Below are 23301 nucleotides of genomic sequence, written 5' to 3'. Positions count from 1 at the left end.
TTAAACCCAAAAATTTTGGGTTAAACCCCCCAAAAAGGGGGGGGGGGGATTTTCCAGAGCATATCTCTCTCAAATTAGTGGTATTTGAATGTTTGCATTCGTTTTCAAAAAATTAAATAATTGAAGAGAAGAATGAATTTCGTGTCCTTTTCAGGTTTAAAACTGCAATTCCAGCAGTTTATCAAAGCATTTTACCTGAAGAAGGACACGGAATGCGTCCAGAAAACGTTCGTTAACTTGAATTAATTTATTTCACACCGGTCACAGGCACAAGTGAGTTCTAGTTATATATTATACACCCCGGTGTGTATGAGGAAGATATAAAATAACGTTATAGTTTCTGTAACATCCGAAAAAAGGCTGGTGATCAAGGAATGTCTCGGAAGGCGTCCAGAAAACGTTCGTTAACTTGAATTAATTTATTTCACACCAGTCACAGGCACAAGTGAGTTCTAGTTTTTTTTTTTTTTTTTTTTTTTTAAACTCTTTCCGCCCTGTGGGCACTAAGAGGGCCTCTTTTTAGTAGGCCCATTATGGGTTTCGGCCAGGCCCACAATGGGGCGACCGGGTGGTGAGGGACGGGGCCCGACATATCCGAACGGACCACCCCCCGAAAAATTCCTGGGGATTATTCGACCCGTTCGGATTCGATCCCGGGTCCCCCAGAGCGGTAGGCTGCCCACCTAATTGACCGCACGGCCAGTCACAGGTCGTACAAGTGAGTTCTAGTTATATATTATAACGTTATTTTCCTTTAGAAACTTAAATAGATATTCTTTCTTGATTTTTTTTCTTTTCAATAACTCGTAAGCCGACTCCAAGTAACTAATTATAGCTTTTATCGCTTCTGTCGGAAAATTAACAAATGTTAGTTTATTGTAAAACAAGTATGAGAAAATGCTTTTGTATCGTGCTTACCTTTTCTATTTTCTGCTTTAATTAAGCCTTTGGTAGTCGTAAACACGAGCGAATCTAGTGTAGAATCACTTAGTTTCTGGAGAATGCTATCAGAAAAAGAAAAGGAAGGAATTAACTGCATAACTGCAACTAGTGTACTATTTCTATATCCACTAAAATTCAGTAAATAACAACAATTATAGTAATTTATATTATTGTACTATGTAAATAAACCTCCTGCAGGTTTATTTACTATATTCTGTAGAGGTGTACCAGTTAATCCTAAACGTACTAATGGGACTGGCTCGAAGGTTTGTGGCATAGGCCAATTTAGTTTTTAGCACTCGATCGGATTTTTTTTATTCTAAATTTTCAATATCTCTCTCGAAATAGTGGTATTTGAATGTCTGCATTCGTTTTCAAAAAATTAAATAATATATTCTGCCAATAAAATAACAAAATATTATATTATTAAACAATAATTGTATAGAAAATGAACAAAAAATAAATTAGATATGTTTTAGATATTAAATAGATAAATTAAATTAATTTCATTTTCAAACTGTGTTAATATATTAACACAGTTTAGAAGTTAGTGTCTCATGATCAATAGTATGGCAAATTCTTCACAAGAGGTTGAACTGACACACTCATGGTAGGAAATGAATTATCAACTAGATGTCTGCCACTTCAGAAAAGGTGGACACATTCAACATTTGTGACTCGTAAAAAAATTTGGAGAGTACCTATATTCGAATGTTAGAAAATATAGTATCTGTTGGATAGTTTACAAATAATAAATTTTTTTAATGCTTCATGAACTTATAAATAATTCTGTATTTGCTATAATTTGTAATTTAAAGTTTTTAAAATATTCTGTATTTTGTTCTAAATACTTAACCTTTTTTTTTTTTTTTTTTAACTCTTTCCTCCCTGTGGGCACTAAGAGGGCCTGTTATAGCAAGCCCATTATGGGTTCGGCCAGGCCCACAATGGAGCGATCGGGTGGTGAGGGACGGGGACCGACATATCCGGACGGACCACCCTCCGAAAAATTCCTTGGGATTATTCAACCCGTCCGGATTCGATCCCGGGTCCCCCCGGACGGCAGGCTGCTAACCTTTACCGCTCGGCCATCCGGCCGCGATACTGAACCTTAGAAAAGCTGTTAAAGACAATTGAGAATCATTGAATTTTCGTCCGATGGAGAAAAAATTTTTTAAAAATTAGAATAAAGACTAAGTCTGCCCAAAATGGGATCACCTTTTTTATTTTGTGTTCCAAGACAAACACTTTTCGGCGACTGACCTTCCTTTTTAGGTTACTTGTCGCCGGAAGGTTATTAAAAAGTCCTTTTAAAACACATAAACGTCCAATTAAAATTACAAAAAATTTCTTAAAAAATTCGGACGAAAATTCAATGATGAAAACTCTACAAATATCGTCGCCAGGGGTCAGCTGTCTCATCTACATTTTCCAGCGCCTGTTCCCAGTGGATAAAAGCAGCCAAGACACCCAGAAAAAGGCAAGATGGATGTAAGCAAGACGTCTGTTTTATGTCACCAGTTCCTTTTTAAGAAATTTTTTGTAATTTTAATTGGACGTTTATGTGTTTTAAAAGGACTTTTTAATAACCTTCCGGCGACAAGTAACCTAAAAAGGAAGGTCAGTCGCCGAAAAGTGTTTGTCTTGGAACACAAAATAAAAAAGGTGATTTCATTTTGGGCAGACTTAGTCTTTATTCTAATTTTTAAACAATTGAGAATATTACGCATAAACAAATTTTGCTGGATATTTAAATATTTTTAGAGCTAAAACATTATTTTTCTTGATTATTACAATTTAGTTTATTGCATATATACAGGTTGGGCCAACGAAAACGAAACAGCAGAGTGTTCGTGTTCGTCCAAGCAAATCGCTTGGACAGGTCGATTTTATTCTCGAGGGGACATCTTATGCAATAAAGTTTTTGCGATTCTGAATATAACAGACAACAAAAATTTTAAAAACTCATTTATTTTGTATTAACTAAACAAACATTTATTTCGAAAAGAAAATGTTTGTTTAGTTAATATTCAGAATCGCAAAAACTTTATTGCAAAAGATGTCCCTTTGAGAGTAAAATCGACTTGTCCGAGCGCTTTGCTTGGACGAACACGAACACTCTGCCGTTTCGTTTTCGCTGGCCCACCCTGTATGTATGTATATATATATAAGCATATATACGCATATACACAAAGAACGCAGCCACGATACTCGGCATCACAGTTAGCTGAATCGTGGTCCGCGCCACATTTGATGCATTTGCGTCGGCCTCGACACGACTGTGCCGTGTGGCCGGTGCCTTTCTTTCGGCCATACTGCCGTATGGCCGAAAGAAAGGCACCGGCCACACTGACGCGGCGGGGAATGTAGCGTTCGCAGCGATATCTCTGGTAGTAGAGGATAACAGTCTCCAAAGGGGCCGCACTGGCCACCGAGAAGTACAGTGGAACTAGGGACAACTATGTCTCCTTCCTTCCGAGTGAATCGACGTATTTCGATCACCGGTATGTTGTTGTCGGAGAGAATATCGTGTATCTCCTTAGCTGAGATGGACATGTCCACGCCGTGCAGGAGATAAGCGGAAAGGGCGCAATCTGGCGCCAAACGGGCCGTACCGGAATCCCGGCTATGGTTGTAATGCGGAGAGTCTCTTCTGCCGTCAGAGATTCCCGGGATTTCACTATAAGAAATCCAACCCGGGAGTAACGAATGTCTAGAATCATGTTTGGATTGGAGAAGTGCGGTTGGAGGGCTTTATGAAGTTCTGCCGGACGTAGACGGTGGAGGGGATCCTGACCCTCCAAAAAGACCGTGTATATTTGGTCAGAGGGAGAGATTGACGGATGGAGTCCAGTTTCTCCAGTTCCGTGATAGGGGAGATGAATCGAAACTCCTCCGAGAACGAGCCCGCCGCCGTTTCCGGTAGACGCGGCTGAGGACGTCCGCGCAGAGGGGACGTCATCTCCGAACGTGGAGGGACCACTACACCGGATAGCCGAAAAATGCTCCTACCTGAGAGTAATGGGTTGGTTAGGAATCCAGAAAAACGCCAACGCTGCGGGACCACCGGCCTGAGAGCACGTTTCGCGCCAAAACTCCAAAAACCAACAAAACTCAATAGATAAGTACTGTACGTTAGACAGATCGCTGTTACGTCTAATACTCAAGATCACGATTAGTCAGAGAATCACACTCAAACGGTGAAGAACCTTACGATACGAATTGAAAATCGCGCCAGTCGCTCACGTATAATCGTTAGCGAGTAGCCATCTTGAATCTCCATCCGACCAATCAGCGATTCCCGATGGTCGTAGCTTTATCGGAGCTCTGCAGGTGATGTGACGGTCTGACGACCAATCAGCGGATACTCATTCAAACTCCAACGGTCGCTTCCTCAACCGTCTTTTTGTAACGGCGATCGTTACCAGTTAAAAAAAGAACAAACAAGAAACAAAAAAAAAAAAAAAAAAAAAAAGGCGGGAATCGTGTTCCTGCACGATTCTATCCCGACAAATACAAAATAAATTGTAGCTATGCGTCGATTCCGCGCGACACGTCCGAACATGTAAGCTGAACAATAATGTGGGGGGAGTGAGTAATCAAGAGTTGCGTGACGCTCAAACAAAAGATGAATCGACGAGATTTGAAAATCGCGTAACTTCGGGTTCGCGTAAGTCGAGGTATTACTGTACTGTATTCCATCACACAAATGTTTTATCAAACAACCTATTTTTATCCTTGATAAAATCCATAAAAATTAAAAGAAATAAATAATTCAAGTCTTTTATTTTGATATTCATATCATATTTTATATAAATTCTGTTTTGTAACAATTTAAATTTCACATGAAAACATTGAATATCTGTAAAACTAAAAATTTTTCCAAATATTCAATACTTCCATTTAACATTTTGGAAATTCAAGTGAGAAATTTATTCAAAATTTTAACCATTTACCATTAGATTTTATTTAGAACTCTGATCAATTTATCAACAGACTTCATATGAAATTAATTTTGACAATCCAATGAATATTTGGTTAATGTTACCTTAGGTAGCCAAGATGGCGGCTTGTCTCCGATCCGCCGTCTTGGCTACCTAATCAGAAGACAGGGAACAGTACGGACGCACGTTCTAACCTAACCTATTCTAATAAATTACCATAATTATTAGCAACCAAATTATTAGAATAGATTAGGTTAGGTTAGAACGTGCGTCCCACTGTTTCCTTGCTGGAATTAGAGACGAGCCGCCATCTTGGCTACTTAAGGTAACATTAACCGAATATTTTTATATATTATTTTAAAGACAGAAAGATTAAAATCAATATAATATTCCAGAATGGAATAATTAATTAAATGTTTTCTTTTCCTGAATTTCATTGTTCCCATTATTCTTTAAATCCGAACTAAATCATCAATTGAATAGTAAACATTATTATTAGATTTAATGTGTATATAAAATTAAACTTCTAAACAAAGTAATTAATAAGTATAATAAGTGAAGTCTACTTAAAAAATTAAATATAATTACCATTATGCTTTAGCCTTTACCAATCAAGGTCTATATAAGGTCAGGATACGCGTACTAGAGCCGCCATTTTGGGATTTTTTGAGTCGCATGTTTAAAACAAACTTGTACGAGCAGTCAGTTTTATACGACATTAATTAAACTAAAATTGCATAAATTAGTTTAATTAATGTCGTATAAAACTGATTGCTCGTACAAATTTGTTTTAAACATGCGACTCAAAAAATCCCAAAATGGCGGCTCTAGTACGCGTATCCTGACCTTCTGATATAGACCTCGTTACCAATTTCTAGCACCTTACGCCTCCTAGCAGAATGATTTTCTTATGTATATTATTTTAAAATATATTTGTCGTGATTATTTATTTATAAATAATAAATTTTATTTTATGATAATTTTGATTCGTATAAAATAAAAATAATTAATAGTCTTAAAATATTTCAAATTAATGTTGTTAATAATATTTGAAATAAACTTATTCCTCGTACATGTGTGTCGTTATGATTTACGACAAAAAGCTTATTTTTGAGAGTAGAGTTTTATAAAAAAAATTAATAAAATAAAATAAATAAATACATTAGCATTTATAATTTTTCGAGTAAAATCAAATCATAACTTCGATTCCACTCGAGATATGACACGACCCCTTCTATCTCCCCAACCCTTGGACTTTTAAACACCAAAATTTAATAGCATCAATGCAGTTATTATTGCCTGTTGCATGATTGTCGGTTGTTCCGCATATATATTACTCTGTGAAAACTCCTTGTCCAGCGGTTCAAAAAGCTTTTATCAATTAGGTAGGAAATTCCGATAAGAAATCAATGCTCAAAGGAAGGAAATAATAATGATTTCCTTTCTGAAATGAAAATGTCTAAATTATTTAAGTAATTAGGATCAGAATTAAATGTAATAGAAAAAAATGGATATTTTTAATCGAAATTTTTCATTAGTTTCAACATGTAGGGTAAGTACAGTACATTTTCAAATAGAAGAGAAACAAGAATGTTGAAGTACACTTTTTTCTCGTTAATGTTGCTAAACAATTTTTAATGCTTATTAGAAACAATTTTCAATTCATTTTAATCATAAGTAAAAAAAAAAAAAAAAATTGCTGACATTTCTATAGCACACTCCTTATTTGTGCTACGTAACAAGATTTTTATACTGTATGCCTATTTAGAAAACTCCAGTAGAATTAGCTCAATGACAGATCCAAGGGAAGTTGCAGGAGTTTACGCTTTCACCATTGATATACACCCAAAAAAAATTAAAATTTATTTGTTCGAACTTCAAAACGCTGTTTTTAAAAACATTAATGATGGCAAAGGTGATTTATCGCATCTCCCATATAATCATCGTGCACGTGGTAATAAAAGATAATTATTATTCAACTATTTAAGTAATTAATATTCAATTACTGTTCAGATATATTTATTTTTTGAGTTAACCTTTCCCTTTAGGTACTGTACTTCCGAGTCCGCTACTGAGCTAGTTTATCGAAAATTTAAATATTCTCTTTATTCGTTCATTATTATTTTTATAAATCATAATTTAACATATAATAATTAATTAAAAATAAATTTATTAAACTAAAATTTAAGGCTACAATTAATACAAGAATTCTCGTGAATAGACAACAAAATGGACAGACAGCAAAGCGAATATAAAAACTATTTCATAAAGGGCTTTTAAATTAGAAGGAAAGGTTATCCATACGGTACGATTTAATAGCAATACCGATCGGTACTTTTAAAAATTATCAAACATATAAGTCACGTGATTTTTCCATCAAAAATGATTAACTTGGAGGAGAAAATAGCAAAGGAAATAGATTAGTTACAGCATTTGTAACGTAAATAACTCAAAATGAAATTGTTGCTGCTGTTATGTATATTCGCTTCGATCCACATCTCTACGCAGATTCCAATGGTCGAGAAGATCTGCAGTGAGTATAAATATTCACATTTATTTATATTAAGCAATTTCAGTAAATCCAAAATAAATAAAAAAATACTTCTGCTTGCAGTTCAACCTTCGAAACTTTTATCGTTCTGGAATTGCTTGCTAAACAATTTACCTCGATATTACAAAAACGTGAGTAATTAAACAGATTTAATCGATTTTTGGGGTGTTTTTTAGTAACTTTTTGAATTTTTAGCATTATCTACGCATTGCAAACTGCATCAAACTGGTGAAGGAGATAACGAATATATACGACGCTCTGGCCTATTTTACGTGTTCAGAAGAAATAGATCTTGAAGATGTAAGATTAAAATTATTTTTAAGTTTATAAAATATTCAATTATTTATTTAATTTTTAATTTAAACTTACCCGAAACATGAACATTCGTATTGCAACACTATAACATTAATTTTATTTCACATCTAGATGAAAGAATGTCTGAATAATTATCCATCTGTAAGTAAAAATATAGATCTTTTTTTAATTTAATTTTTTAAATATATATTTATATAATTTATTTTTAATATAAATTTTAGAGTAACGTCGGAACTCCGAGCAGAAATGACGAAAGAGAAACAGATTACGTTTTCGGTGCGTGTTTTAAACAGTCCTACGAATAATGAAATTTGATAAAAATTTCTGAAACAGACATTAAAAAAATTTATAAAATGTACTAATTTGTTTATTAAATAAATAAATTCAAATTTGATGTGTTGAAGCCTATTTTTAATGATATTTACAAATGTTAGTAACTGATAACAAAGTAAATAAAAAAATAACAACATTAAGTTTTTTAAAAATGAGAACTATAAACAGAAATAGCTCTGGCAAGACACCAATAGTCAGTTAATATACTGTATGTGGAGATTATAATAAAGTAACAAGCATACACTTCCGTACTTAATATTTATTTTCAAATATATCTTTATCATATTGACCTATATGTGCTGATCTTTATTTGCATATCTAACAGATTATCATCATCATTTTTTTCCCTTTTACTCAAACCAAACTACTGTATAGAAGGAAAAAGGGAGTAAATTAACACGACGATATACTTGCAAATGTATATTCAAATGTGGAGATTTTCAAAGCATTCTATTATTTTTTTCCTTTTTCCTCTCCTACTTGTAAAAAGAATGAAATTCGAAATTGAATGATTAAAATTCATGTTTCTGAATATGTTATTTAATAAATTTGAAAATGGATGCGAAACTTTTTTCTGTAGAAATGTCATTTTAGTACCGGTATTTTGCATTGTTAGAAAAATTAGGCTAATTTATAAGTATTAGAAAATTCTTTATAAAAAATGTTAAAAATTTCTTTTATTCCTACGTCAATGTACAGTACCTCTTAATAAATGCATATGTTACAGCAAAAACCCGTTTTTAGTGAAAACGCGTTTTAACTAGTTGAAACTAGTTTTTACTGAATGTCATTGTTATAACCCGTTTTGTCTAGTTAAAACTAGAATTTACTGCTGTACATGTCTTGATTTTAGATAAAACTAAAATCAAACATTAACTTTTTAACTTTTAACATTAGTTAAAACTAATTTTAGTTACATAAATATGTTTGGGGGAAATAAATAAAGTGATGATTGGGATTAAAACATTTGTATTATTTAATAAGATATTTATTGAAAATATTGGTCACACATCTGTGTTATTAACATTAATTAACCCTTTGTCCCCGAAGGCACCGATCGATCGGTACCCTGGCTTTTTAAGCAAAACTTCGAGGGTACCGATTCATCGTCACTTTGGTAAATATCGATTTTTGTAAAATTTATTAACAACAGATATAATCTCGTTCGATACGAAGTGAATAAAGTATAATAATTCATTATATTAGTTGATAGCAGTATAAAATTTTGATTTCAAACAAATGTTTGATATAATGTGCGATAATTTCACAACGAATAAACATACATGCATAAGTGTTATATCGAATTGTACAAAACAATATTCTACGTCTTTCTGGCTCAGTGCCAGCAAACAACTATGTAACTAGACAATGTTAATTTTCACAAAATGTTACAAATTATCAAGTTTGTGTGTCAGTTCTGATATATATTATTTTTTTTCTTATAAATTTTTCTAATAAAATGCATTGAAAAATATCGTATTTAAAACTAAAGATATTAATAAATGTAAGTGATTTTTTTCATATAGATATAATGATAATTTGATTTTTGGTGAACTTTTAAAATAATATCGTCTGACTGACTTATATTGCCCTAAGAGGGATCGCAAAATAAACGTAAACAAGCTGTCGGGGGAAAAGGGTTGAAGCGATACGAAATTCATCATACACTATAGGAACGTGTTAGCTGAATGACCTTGGTCGAAACAGATTTTTACTAAGCCATTTTGTTAAAACCCGTTTTGTCTAGTTAAAACTAGTTTTAACTCAAATTCAGTTTTGACTAGCAGTAAATTCTAGTTTTAACAATGACATCCAGTAAAAACTAGTTTCAACTAGTTAAAACGCGTTTTCACTAAAAACGGGTTTTTACTGTAAACATATATACATAAGCGGCCGGATGGCCGAGCGGTCAAGGTTAGCAGCCTGCCGCCCTGGGGGACCCGGGATCGATCCGGATGGGTCGAAAAATCCCCAGGAATTTTTCGGGGGGTGGTCCGTTCGGATATGTCGGGCCCTGTTTCTCACCACCCGGTCGCCCCATTGTGGGCCTGGCCGAACCCATAATGGGCTTGCTATAAGAGGCCCTCTTAGTGCCCACTGGGCGGCAAGAGTTACAAAAAAAAAACATATATACATATAATATTTTGTATTTGATGATATTTAATCAATACAATGTTTATTAAATAACCATAAAAATAAACTACAATAATTATTTTTCTTATTGAGCTGTAATTTCAAAAAAAAAAAAAAAAAAATGTAGACCTATAAATTCCCACTGTCTTTCCTTAATCTCGAGAATGGAATTAGATAGACGAAAGACGAGATCAGATATGGAAACCTTAGGGACAGGAGGCGCGATTAATTATATATGAACTTCAGATGCAAACCGAAAGTCACGTTAATTTCAATTCAAAAATTTTCCCTTGAAAGGTGTTAGATAGATGATCGGCACGACTCTATTGTTAAAGGAAAAGTATGATGAACAGCGGCAAGCCACTACTAATCTGAGGTGGAAAGCATATATTTTAAGTTAAATAAATTTAAAATATGATTAAAAATTGCAGCCCAGCATTGTGAATATGTCACAATAAATAATTCCTCGTTTTATTATTATTATTTTTTAAGCCAATTAAAATGCCAGAATGGAAGTTTGGATATGTTTGAAATTAATATCAATTCTGTTTACAATAGCTTTCACTTCGTTAGTAGCGAAATAATGCCACATATACAGTATACTTCAAATGTAGAAAAAAAGTGAAAGCGAGAAGGGGTCAGATCTGAATTATATGGGGATAACGAAAAACCTCTCATAGCAATTCCACATTCTGGTGTGTTGTGTGTAGTCTGGCATTATCATAGAGGAGAATAATGTCCAGGAAATTTTCTTTTAATAGCTTCTTTCAAACATATTAGTGTCACAATACAGGGAAGGAAAAATACATCAAAAGTACACCCAAAAAGTCCTAAAAGATGATAGCCATGAAGTTTCGGCAGATATTGTAACCATAACCTTAGATATGTTTAGTAAAGATGATTGAAATACCCAAAACGCCACCTCTGTGGAATAAAAACCACAAAGATGGTCTTTTGGGTAGGTTGAGAATACGTACTGAAGACATGAACTTATACAATATAGGCCGCAAAATACCGGTAAAAGTATCTTTGTTGCGTTTTCATAGCAAAAAACGAGAAATTTACGTCAATTTTTGCACTAATAAACGTAGTTTGTACTCCGCGCCTGGTATGAGGCCATTGTTTTTATGTTCATGGCTTCTGCAAACGAGGATAGGATTAGATTCTGCTTCAATGTACCATAAAGTTCATACAACATCCCATTAAATGCTATCTTATCTATCGGGGAATAGAGAGGTAAGCAGAGCTAATTCCTGTCTTAGCAAGTAAGTACAAAAATGGCGCAGACTGAGGGGTCCGTTGTTAAATGGGAAGAGGCCAGGATCTTGACACCGATACATTCGCCGACACTTGCAGCTACAACCGAAAAATGTGAAATTTATAAGTCCAGCTTAACCAAAAAATGCTTAAATTACAAGGATGCGGCGATTTTACCGTCAGCTTGGAAGTTTCTAATTAAAAAAGTCACAGGAATACATTAAATAGGGCAAAAGGATTACCTAGGGAACTATAGATTTTTACAATGTGTACATGTAACATTGGCATATTTTACTTTATTATTTTCTATGTTGTTTATATTAGTTTTAGTTTACGTAGTTTAGCATAGCGCGTGAGTTCTTTTGTAGTTTATTTCAATTTGAAATTGGTTGTTCGAAATAGTATTCGAATGTAGTTAGCCTGACGATGGCCCGTGGAATGGGCCGAAAACGTTTGTTTATGATTAAATTTAAACGTTCTCAGCATCAAGGTGTTTTTGTCTTACGGTTTAATAGAGTCTGAATGAAGTTAGGAGAGCAATTTATATTCTTAGAAAAATATTTACAATTCGTTCCTTATAATTTCTATAAATATTTATATTTTATACATATCGAACACAATAAAAATTATCAGTACAGTGAAGTATTTATCTCTTAATATAACATAACGATTTTTTGTGCATACTTTTCGAAATTTCACTCATTATAGTTACATATTTAGTATCAAAGTCACGATCTTTGCCACATTGCAGGAAACTTAATGAGTCTATACGTTTTAAAAAACTGTATTTTAAAAATGTTACCTTACATCCCCCGCTTAACAGTGCTTTGCAAACAGCTCTTCCTATTCCCTGCGCACCACCCGTTACTAATGCATCTTCTTTTAACTCTCGTATAAACTGTTACAAAGTCTAAAGATACGTTGACATCTCGTAGATACCGTATACTATCGATTGGTAAGAACTCGAATGATAAAATTGCTGTCATACAATAAATTATTTTAATAACCGGTCAAATATATAGATATTGAGATATTTAAATGCCGCCATTTATTAGCAACGATTTATTTCGAATTTTCTGTCATTTTTATTGTTATTGTTTATTTTTACGGTAATTGGTTATGTGTATAAAAATTTCATCTCAAGTTTTAAAAAGTATTTAATATCCCTATCGAATGATAGAAACTTCGAATTGATAAACGTAAAAAGAATTAGAGTAAAATTCATAATGGAGTTGATTAACTTTCCCGGACACATTTAGTGAAGCCATCTGTAATCATATTTTATTAAAAACTATTTATACTTTTAACTGTTACTGGATAGGTTAATCGAGAAACTTGAGACGATGCTTATCGATGTAATTAACCCGGCGAGCAGTTTAAGAAGTAACGTGTCACGTATGAAAGATTAAAAGTGATTTATTGTTGAGAAAAGAAAAAATATGACGAAAAGTACACATAAAAAAGAATAGTGTGATAAAGAAATTAAATTAAACTAAAGTAAAGTAAATAAACAAAGTAATCTAAACTATAAAATAAGAAATAAAAAAATAATAAAATAAAATCAGTTGGCATTTAAGCGGGAAAAGTCTTGGATAAATTGGAGCTGGCATTCGGGTTTGTCTTAAGAACGTAATCTAGTTCCTTTTTTTAGAACTCGGATAACTTTTCCGTAGTTCGACGAAAATTCAAGCAACTGTCTGTCTTTATGTTGCAAAACACAGCACCCAAAAATGTCAAAATACATTTTTGTTATTAAGCGTCAAAGAGGTGACACTTTTGTTTTTTTAATATATCTTTTCTCAGAATTAATTATATTTTACAAAATGTAATTTGTGCACATGGCGGAGTTTTCTCGAGCATTTATGCACCAAAATCATCAAAATCTAACGTGGGAGATTTTTTTAAAAAATTTCGGACAAAAAGTGTAAACCTTACACCCGTAACCTGGGCTTCCTCGGGCAATAAAGTGGCAAGAAATTTAATTTTGAGGGTAGGAATTGGTTTTATAAAAAATTGTAAATGCTAATATCAAGGAAAATCGTCATTATGTCCGACATCACTCGAAATACGATACACGACCCCCTTTATCCCGACCCCGATGATCTATAACTACCAAAATTTACTCAAAAATAAACTAATTAAAACGATGGAGTCCGATTTAAAATGAATTTTTTTGTTTTTTAATCTCGGAAACATTTGAAATTATCATCATTATCCGTATCACGATAATTAACTGCTTGTAGATAAGCAATGCAAACACCAGAAAACCAATAATCCTATAAATAATTTTATATGTGATATCTATAATTCGATTAAAATGATGTCGGTTTGCTATCCTAGAATATCAACGAGACAACGAATTTAAAGAATAATGTGTTTTTATTTTTCAACAATTAAATAAATTCCGTGTTACTAAACGGTAAAATCCGGTTTTGAACCAAACAGGTATTTGAGAAAAATGTCCGCTTCTCTTTTCGAAAATGATTTCATTCCTCTGTACTTATTTTTCTCTAGATATTCTCTGAATTTTCTTTGAATAGTTCTAGCCGCTACGTCTTTCCGTTTACTGTTGACAATACTCATTTTGTCGATAATGGGAAATTTGTTCAGAGTTTTAAACTTTTTTGTAAATTTACTGTTTAATTTCTCGAAAATATGGTCGATTATCCATTCCGCTTCTTCGTTTTTGCCATTTTCCCTGGCTTTGTGTTTCATCAATTCCGTCAATAAATGAACGCAATGTATTTTATTTCCTCGGTGGACGGGAGGGTCAAAAGCTTTGTCCGTTTCCAGAGGAGACGGCTGGATTATGGAATCTAGAAATTCGGGTAACGACTCCAACGGAATCCAATGAGTGGCTTTGGGATCGAAATGCGCCCATTTTCTATAAAAATCGTCCAAATCCATGTCGGATATCACTTCTTTCGGATGCTTCATATCTTCGTAATAGTCCAATATGACGGCGACAAACATGTTCATCAGAATTATATTACATATTAGGATGTAACTCAAGACATGTTGGCCGGATGGCCGAGCGGTCAAGGTTAGCAGCCTGCCGCCCTGGGGGACCCGGGATCGAATCCGGACGGGTCGAAAAATCCCCAGGAATTTTTCGGGGGGTGGTCCGTCAGGATATGTCGGTCCCCGTCCCTCACCACCCGGCCGCCCCATTGTGGGCCTGGCCGAACCCATAATGGGCTTGCTATAAGAGGCCCTCTTAGTGCCCACTGGGCGGAAAGAGTTAAAAAAAAAAAAAAAAAGAATAAAAAATATTACATAACAGGATGTAACTCAAGACATATATAATGGCCAAAATATATATTCCGCAATTACCGTATGGCAAATTATTAAAATATCTATCACATTCCGGAGGTCTGAGGGTAAGATTTTCCAAAATATCGGCCCAACCGGAAGCCGTCAACAAGTAAAAAAGAATGAAAATTGTTGAAAGAACGTTATTGAAATTAAACATTCCGTCAAACGTATTTCCTCGGACGTCGCCGAAAAACGAAACTCCGAGAATAGCGTAAATAAAAAGAACTATTATCCAGATGATACTTATGCTCAATAAATAAGGCATGGCCTTGGCGATGGCTGTCATCAGGCGATACATTTTGTCGCTGTTTCTGGCGTGCTCCAGCATCATCACAAAGTAGGCGATACGAAAGACCGATAGCGTAGTGAGTTTAGGAAAATCCACGTATCCAAATACTTGTCTAATGACGAGACTGGCGTAAGACAGGGAAAGTAGGAAAATGTCCACGCAATTCATAATACTGGATAAATATTCGCATCTAAAAGCCGCTATCTTGGCTACGGCTTCTACGGTGTAAATAATAATATACATATATTCAAAAATTCGATGGATTTCCGATCTCGAATCCGGTTGATTATAAAAATGCATACTCAAAATTAAAATCTGGAATATTACTAACGAAGGTACTATGGATTCGTGTAATTGGCCAGTGATTAATTGATTAAAACTAATCTCGGTTCGAAATTCCGAGATCCTTACCGGCCGACTTTCTAAAATATTCAGCAATTTTTTGTAAAGAATGTAATGAGCCGGCAATTCCAAATCGATCATCACCTTAGTTTCCACCTGTTTCTTCATTGCGTTAAAACTGTCGATGACTATTCCGATAAGTAAATTGATGGTGAAGAGAGATCCAAATATAATAAATACGAAGAAAAATATGTATCCGGAAATGTTCGACTCGATGTGTGGCTGTTTATCGATTCCGTTCGAGTCGACCCCGGATTCGATGATTTCCTTCCATCTTTCCGAGTAAGCCACGTGTAAAAGCGTTAGGTAGCTCATCCCAATATGATCGAAATTAATTTTTGGTGTTAACCACGTGAAGTTCTTCTCGTCGCAATCCGTTCGTTTGTCTATAACATCGGACATGAGTTTATTTTTATCGTCGTCCGCGCAATACTGAAGTTTTCCCGAAAATATTTGTACTCCTAGAATGGCGAATGTTAACCATATGTAAAGACAGATTAAGAGTACTTTAAATACGGATCCGACAGATAAAAGAACCGCTTTTGTAACGACCCGCAGTTTTGTCCATCGAGTGATACGCTGAATCGATTTCAAAATTCTCAGTAGTCGAAATACACGAACCGTAACCAGTCGAATTCCAAATATTCTTCCGAAAAACACGCTTATGACGCAAAGTAACATTATACAAAAATCAAAAAGTAGAAAACCCGAAATGCACGTGTCCAGAGCAAATATTCTCATCGTCGTCTCTACCACAAAAAGTGCGGTAAAACAGTTATTTGTCGTTCCTACAACACGCGAGAGTTTCGAATCCGCTTGTAGAGACGAAAGAGGAAAGCAGATGGGAATTGTGCTGACCACGATGGTAATCAAACTCAGAATTTCAAAGCACTTACTTTCGGTTATTGACTTTGTCTTGAGACGGAGTCCTCTCGAAATATTTCGAACTATCCGAGGACAGAGAGAATGCATTTCACTTATTTGTTTTTCCAGTATACTTTTATCAGAGATTCCAAAGATTGTTCTTCGTCGCGATCGACGTTTATTCTTTCTCCAAAACGAAAACCTTTTTAGTTTTTGTTTCAGGTATTTCACCACTTGTCTCGTATTTTCTGTGTCTTCGTCTCGCGTGTCTTTGAATGTCTCTATCTTGAATCCACCCAATAGCACGGCCATAAAAAGATTAAGAATGACAAAATATCCGATGAGAAAACACGAAATTATTAACGTGGCACAAATTAATTTTCTTTCCGTCATTACGGTAATGCAGTCGTACATACTATCGGTCCATTCGCCCAGTAATATTTTAAAAATAGCCAATAGGGAATGGAACAAATCGAGAAACGTCCATCGATCGATATAAAATTGTTTGTGTTGTTCGAATTCCTTTTTCAACCAACCGGTACCGATGACGGCGAAAATGTACATGACGAAAAAGAGGATAAACGACAATCCCGCCAATGACAACAACGAATGGCTGATGACGGTTACTATTTTTTTCATCACCGTTAACGACTGCGATAACTTCATTAAACGGATCAAGTGTAGAGATTTAAAAACGCTTAACTTAAGAAACGTAGATATGAACATTTCTATATTACTAAATACTACGACTATTCCGTCGAAAACTCTCCAGCCGTCGTTGGCAAATCCGCCTTCGTACACAATAATAGTTAAAAACAGATCTAAAGTGGCGATGCAAGTCAGCGTCTGGTTGCAGTGGATCAGAAAACGATGAAATGTTTCGGACATTCCGTAGTGTTCGCAAGCCAGAAGAAGTGTTCCCATCACTATAGTGAAGAATCTGAACGTCTCCGTCACGGGATTATGAATGAAAGAATAACACTTCATTCGTACTCGTCTCCAAAAACTCAACTTCTCCAGCACCTCGTATTCCACCGACGACTGCTCCTAATTCGTCATCTCTTCCAAATCGTCTTCGGACGAATGTCGACTAACGTCTACCGTAACCGTTTCGCATCTTTTCGGCGAATATCGTTTAGGAGCTTGGGTATATTTTACTAGTCGAACGTTATTGAGATTAAAGGCAAATTGTTCCGCTTCCCGAAAATATTCTACGTTTCCTTTAATTTCGGAATCTTCTCTTTCTTCTTCCAAAATGTCTTGATACGAACTGGCTACAATAGCCAGCATAATATTCAGAAGGAAATAAGTTCCAAAAAATATGAGCGGAGCGAAAAAGAAAATACTGAACGAGCCCGCCGTGTAAAAGATGTTTTTGTAAATTTTTTCCCAGTCGTCTAGCGTAATGATGCTAAATACGCAAAACACAGAGGAAAGGAAGGTATCGAAATGCAGTACGTAATCCGGTTGATTTATGCCGGAGTCTTTCAGGCAGATATAACCATCGGGACAGTGTCTAGATCCCGTTATATTTCCACAACTGATAGGATCTTCCTCGTCGTCCGACAACCAATACGATTTGTTTTGAATGTTAGACAAAGTGAACGGGATGTTGTCGGAAACGCATTTTTGTAAAAGGACTCCCATAAATAGCTCTTTGGCTACCAGACTGGTAGTTATTACGAAAAGGACGGTAAGCAACGTGATACCGGCCATAGCTCTAATGGATCGAAGCATTCCGATGGCGATGGTGCGAAGACCCGATATGATGGAAATTATCTTCAGAATTATAATGGCTTTCAGCGATCTTATTTCGTTCAGATATTCGTTCCGATAGTCGAAGACGTTCAAGCCGAACTACCGTTCAAGACGTTCAAGACGTTCAAGCCGAACTACTATGGTGGTAATGACTACCGTTACGGTAGTCATTACGACCATAATAAAATCGAACCATCTCCACGGAGATCTCAAATAAGTAAAATTTCCTACCACAAATCCGCGAGCGATGCAATACAGCATTACTTCGAGAATATAAATGGAGACAAATAAATAATCCAAATTGTAATCGGACTTGTGCGCCAATAAAATGCAATTAAAAATAACGGTTACGATGATGAATCTATCGAAAAACTTGTGAGTGACGATATAGCAGGCGATTCTTCTAATCCAGTTGGTGGGTCCAAACAGATACAGCGATTTCTCTCTGTTGAATCTGTAGACGTAATCTTTCCCAAATTTATGGGAGATGGTGCAGAATGTCCCCGTAGTCGAGGGATCGATGTCTTCGAGTATGGCTCCTCTCGCCTCCCCGAGAGGAATCGTCACGTCTTCCGCGCTTTCACCGTCGTTTACTTCGCTAAATTCTTGTTTAGATGTGTCCATTTCTTTATTTTTTCCTAATTATTCGTATAAAAACTATAGCTTAGCCGTTGAATCCGAAATTATTCTAATCGAATTCGATTTGCATTCGAAATTTCGAAATACGTTTTAAGCGTTTCGTCGTCTGGAATTTCAAATATTAATTTTAACGTAATAAAAATAATTACGTTTTAAAAAGTTGTAAAGTCTTTATAGACGTGGAAGATTAATAATTTTAAATATATGTTTATGTTTATTCTAATAATATTACTTATCAAAACAACGTAATCTTAAGAATTTTATATAAAGCATTTTTCGGTTAATGTTACCTATGGTCTCAAGATGGCGGCTCGTCTGATTCCAGCGAGGAAACAGTGGGACGCACGTTCTAACCTAACCTAACCTATTCTAATGATTTTGTTGTTAATAATTATGGTAATTTATTAGAATAGGTTAGGTTAAGTTTTTTTTTTAAACTCTTTCCGCCCTGTGGGCACTAAGAGGGCCTCTTATAGCAAGCCCATTATGGGTTCGGCCAGGCCCACAATGGGGCGGCCCGGGTGGTGAGGGACGGGGACCGACATATCCGGACGGACCACCCCCGAAAAATTCCTGGAGATTTTTCGACCGTCCGGATTCGATCCCGGGTCCCCCAGGGCGGCAGGCTGCTAACCTTGACCGCTCGGCCATCCGGCCGCTGGTATAGGTTAGGTTAGGTTAGAACAGCGTTTCTCAAAGTGGGCGATAACGCCCCCTTGTGGACGGTGAGTAAATCTAGGGAGTGCTGGAGGCAGGGTACTGAACGGTGACCAAAGGCAAAAGTTAGGGTCACTGACAGCCGTTTCCTTTTCTCTGTTAAACGGATAAGAGAAAACATTGCGTTTAATGGTTTCCAGATGTTGAGAACAATGTACGGTAAGGGCACAAAGTGTGAGATTCATAGAAAAGTTTTCCTAAGAATGTTTCCAATCCTTTCTCACACAAGAGAAAATGGGCAAGATTCTAGATGTTTGTGAGGGGGCGGGCTCCCCCAAATTATCAATCCCCCTGTGCGAGCAAAAAAGTCAAAAGAATCATACCTCTATATGTGACCCTTCGCGAGACATAGCCCTCGAAAGATGCGCCTACGTCAGTTCCGGACCGCGTGGTCGGCAGCATGCCTGGCCGACCACGCGGTTCCACCTCGGAAGCGAAGTTGAAGCGCCATTAGCCCCTCGCATGGCCAATGGAGAGCCGGCCGCAGGTCACATGCCCGCGGCACCGCCCCCCGAACTTTTATAAGCCTGTAGACCGCCTTGGCGCCATTGTTCCTAGTTTTTTCAAGCTGTCCTGACGACGATTTTTACGAGTGTTTACCGTTGTTTACCATCGGACTAAATGGGGGCGGAAACAAAAATCCTGCGAGCCTTACCTCCTCGAATGGCAAAAAGTTTTATTTTGAGAGTAGAGATGAGTTTTACAAAAATAATAATAGTAATAATAATAATAATAATAAAACTGTAAATGCTAATAACGAGTAAAATCGTCATTAGGTCCGACCCTACTGGAGATACACACGACCCCCATTATCTCCCAACCTTCTCGAACTTTAACCACCAAAATTTAATCGAATCAATTCCCGTAATACACGAACTCTTCCTGCAAAATTCTAAAATTTTCGACAATAAGCGCAAGAGTTATTAGGCTTCAAACAGGATGAATAAAATCTTGCGACACACACTAACGTCCATACAGACGGCCGGATGGCCGAGCGGTCAAGGTGGCAGCCTACCGCTCTGGGGGACCCGGATCGAATCCGAACGGGTCGAATAATCCCCAGGAATTTTTCGGGGGGTGGTCCGTTCGGATATGTCGGGCCCCGTCCCTCACCACCCGGTCGCCCCATTGTGGGCCTGGCCGAACCCATAATGGGCCTACTAAAAGAGGCCCTCTTAGTGCTTCACAGGGCGGAAAGAGTTAAAAAAAAAACGTCCATACATGCAGACCCCCCGAACTTCTTCGCATTTCTCGTAATTTCAAAGTCCCCGAGTCCAAAAATGTAAAAATCTTGAAGGGTCATTCTTTGACCGATTGCCATACTTTCTTGCTACTATATGTAACAGCCCAGAAAGAAAAAATACTTCCCCCCTCTCTCGAATGATATATACTTTATTAAAATGTAAGGCTCGCACGAGGAAATCCTCCCTTGTTCGTTCCACGTGCAAAACAACAAAAACGAAGATTTCTCTGTAAAATAATTAACTCTTTGTGGTTACCATTAATTAAGACAATGAGAAGAAATATGTTTAGAAAAAGTGAATGTTTATCTTTAACTTATGAATTTATGTAAATTTAAAACAGAATAAGTAAAAAGTTGCAATGGAGAATGTTGTTGCTAGAAGGAATTTACAAATTGTCTGCAATAATTTAATTCATTAATTATACATTAATATAATTGTGAAGAATTTGATTTATAAATTGCGAAAATATCAATATACCGATTGACGAAACAATAAACGACAATACAAATAAGAATGAAATATAACAATCGGGCGTCTTATTTGTTTGACTTCTTTTAATGCGGAGGGACGAAATACGCGTCTCTCCGGACTAAATGGGAGCGGAAACGAAAATCCTCCGAGCCTTACCTCCTCGTGGTGCCCCTGAGGTATCTCCTTTCTGGAGCACTGTGCCGTCGGGTTTGACTGGGAGAATTTTTCTCCCGGTCACCGACGGGCAGTGGGCAGTTGGGAATACGCGAACAAGGCAGGGGTTAGATTTTTCCTCCCCGTCGTGTCTCCACCTTGCCGTGGTGGGGAGGCTTGGCGATCTGTGCTGCAGTGCCTTGATGGAATTTCTGGTTAGAGTGTTGCGGCCGGATCCAACTAAGAGAGACACACGCCAATGCCGAGCAGGAAGGCATGGTGCAGAGGTAGCTTTCTGCCTTATCTTTGAGCACGCCTTATCAAAAAATTCACGTGGCTGGTGACAACCACCCTTTTATAGATGTTCAGTCTTTGGTCCTCGGAGTCCTTCCAGAATATTCTAACTGTCTGTGTGTAAACAAGCATCAAGCATCTTCTAGAACTCTGTAACAAATGTATAAACACACCTGTTTTTTTTTTAAATATTTTTTTAAATTTTAGGTTAAAAAGCTATAAAAATAACTTATATCTACAGATTTTAAATATAATTTAATACATTTTTATATTAAAATGATTACTAGTTTAAAAGTTATTTCATTTTTTTAATTTCGGACCGTAACAAAATTATAATACACAGGCTTAAAAATGACTAAAAAGGTATAATAATTTAAGTTGCTCTTCTTATTATTAACAAGAGAGGACAATAATAGTTTTGAAATCAAATATGGTAGCAATTTAAACAGTATGTAGTGATATTGGACCCTAGATTTACATTTATATGTTCTTTTCAATTCATTTCATTGACATAATCTATGTAGTTGAACTGTCCACATTCATGTCATCTTACAGAAATTCTGCCATTTCTCTCTGGCCGAACCTATCTCTTGTTCTCATCATGGCTTTGCGAAGTTTGTCCACATAAATATAAAAGTTCCTTTATAAGATCTTTTATATTTATGATTTTTGAACCTGCAAAGCGAAATTGTAACCCTAGTAATCGAAATTTCCAGTTTACTCCGATTGTGAGGTTAGCCGATTTGGGTGGAAAGAGGTCACGGCGGTCGAGCGGTCAAAACAGTCGTGTGGAAGTGTTAAGACTCACTGAAGCATGTTTCCATCGAAAACCGTTTATTAAACATAAAAATGATGCTTACAACTATTCTTAACAATCGGCGTAAGGCCTATCCAAAGGCGTAGCAGTCCATGAAAAAAGTTTAATTGTCCAGACGAACGTTCGAACTTCCGGTGAAGTGATGCGGAGAGCGTTGGCCCCGGGACGCACAGCACAACTTGAAATGTTGATGGTCGAAGGCGAGGTGTACTTGGGCGCAAATTGTCCTGAGCAGAGGTCGAAGGCGATTCCGAAACGTCGACCCAGTTTTCTTGTTAAACCTTAGCACGAAGCCAGTAGCGAAGCTGTGGCCGTCGGCCATATATATATATATATGTATATATTAAAACATGTATATTTGTATATAGTCCTAATTCTATTCTATTTCTGTGATTTCTTCTACTCCTTTCTTCACGAGAGAGGATTGTCGCTTGCAAGATGTGGTTAAACATGCGACTCAAAAAGTCCCAAAATGGCGGCTCCAGTACGCGTGTCCTGACCTTCTTATATAAACCTTGCGTTTTAGGTAGCGTATACCTCGTACTGTACGGTGTGCTTGGAATTTTTTGTCGATATTTTAGCTTTAAAACCATCCTTTATCATCGATAATTTTCAATAATCATCGATAAATCTTTACGGGCCTCGGCCTTGGTTTTGAAATATTCCTGCTACGTTGCTAAGAAATTGTTATGGAGAATATTGCATTGGATATATCAGAAAATACTATTTTATGTTAATAATTTGAAGACAGTTCGCTCAAACAGAGATCACCATTTTTAATTCCGTGTTTAAGACAATACACTTTCGGCGACCGACCTTTCCTTAGAGGCTACTAGCCGCCGTAATCGCTAAAAAAGTCTTTT

General features: G+C 36.2%; 1 protein-coding gene and 1 long non-coding RNA gene across 2 annotated transcripts in view; both read left to right on the top strand.

Annotated features, from left to right (window-relative positions):
- The window catches only part of LOC136973727 (uncharacterized), a 59089-nt gene that overhangs the window by 33298 nt on the left and 2490 nt on the right, over positions 1–23301 (top strand). The gene's annotated exons all lie outside the window — the stretch shown is intronic.
- LOC136973832 (uncharacterized) lies at positions 7262–8146 on the top strand. The gene is made up of 5 exons (XM_067268613.1): positions 7262–7419; positions 7501–7568; positions 7633–7737; positions 7864–7893; positions 7974–8146. The coding sequence occupies exons 1-5, from the start codon at positions 7341–7343 to the stop codon at positions 8055–8057; spliced, it is 366 nt and encodes a 121-aa protein (XP_067124714.1). The 5' UTR covers positions 7262–7340; the 3' UTR covers positions 8058–8146.

Source organism: Centruroides vittatus, unplaced genomic scaffold (assembly GCF_030686945.1).
Source record: "Centruroides vittatus isolate TY-2023 unplaced genomic scaffold, ASM3068694v2 contig_329, whole genome shotgun sequence".
In the NCBI taxonomy this organism is placed as follows: Eukaryota; Metazoa; Arthropoda; class Arachnida; order Scorpiones; family Buthidae; genus Centruroides; species Centruroides vittatus.
The sequence above is the reverse complement of the archived record's forward strand: the minus strand, read 5'-3'. Positions and strand labels throughout refer to the sequence as shown.

What these genes read in the sequence shown, in the direction of transcription:
- LOC136973832 (XM_067268613.1), top strand. Translation starts at nt 7,341, where the DNA reads ATGAAATTGTTGCTGCTGTTATGTATATTCGCTTCGATCCACATCTCT. An exon ending in AATGGTCGAGAAGATCTGCA is followed by an intron (nt 7,420 to 7,500) that starts GTGAGTATAAAT and finishes TTCTGCTTGCAG; the next exon opens with TTCAACCTTCGAAACTTTTA. An exon ending in AAGAAATAGATCTTGAAGAT is followed by an intron (nt 7,738 to 7,863) that starts GTAAGATTAAAA and finishes TTTCACATCTAG; the next exon opens with ATGAAAGAATGTCTGAATAA.